This window comes from Nestor notabilis, unplaced genomic scaffold (genome assembly GCF_000696875.1).
Source record: "Nestor notabilis isolate BGI_N333 unplaced genomic scaffold, ASM69687v1 scaffold22100, whole genome shotgun sequence".
Classification (NCBI taxonomy): Eukaryota; Metazoa; Chordata; class Aves; order Psittaciformes; family Psittacidae; genus Nestor; species Nestor notabilis.
In genome coordinates, this window is record NW_009912732.1 from 2,698 (window position 1) to 3,000 (window position 303).

General features: G+C 69.0%; 1 protein-coding gene across 1 annotated transcript in view; it reads right to left on the reverse strand.

The window, feature by feature from the left end:
- Positions 1-299, reverse strand: part of MAPK8IP2 (mitogen-activated protein kinase 8 interacting protein 2) — a gene marked incomplete at both ends in the record, with an annotated part of 2,993 nt that extends 2,694 nt beyond the window's left edge. Inside the window, one exon of the mRNA XM_010021116.1 lies at positions 26-299. Coding sequence (XP_010019418.1) covers positions 26-299 — 274 coding nt within the window. The remainder of the gene's footprint in view (positions 1-25) is intronic.
- Between the last annotated feature and the right edge of the window lie 4 nt (positions 300-303).

The window sequence follows — 303 nt, forward strand, 5'->3', positions numbered from 1 at the left end:
GGTGGGGGGGGGGGGGGGCCCCTGCCACTGCTGCTGTCGCTGCTCAGGTCCAGCTCCGTCTCTGAGATGGAGGAGATCATGTTGCTGACCAGGCGCCCACCAGCGAAGGCCGCCTCGATCTCCCCCTCCACATCCGAGTCGGAGCCAGGTGAGCTCAGGTCTTCTCCATGCCGGCCGCCGGGCAGGAAGGGTTTGGTGGTCCTGCTGGTGAGGTCAGCCTCAATGCCAGGGTCCGAGGAGGGCGACGTGGTCTCCGAGGAGCCTGAGGGGTGCCCGCGCACACTGGCGGCCCGGCCAGATTGG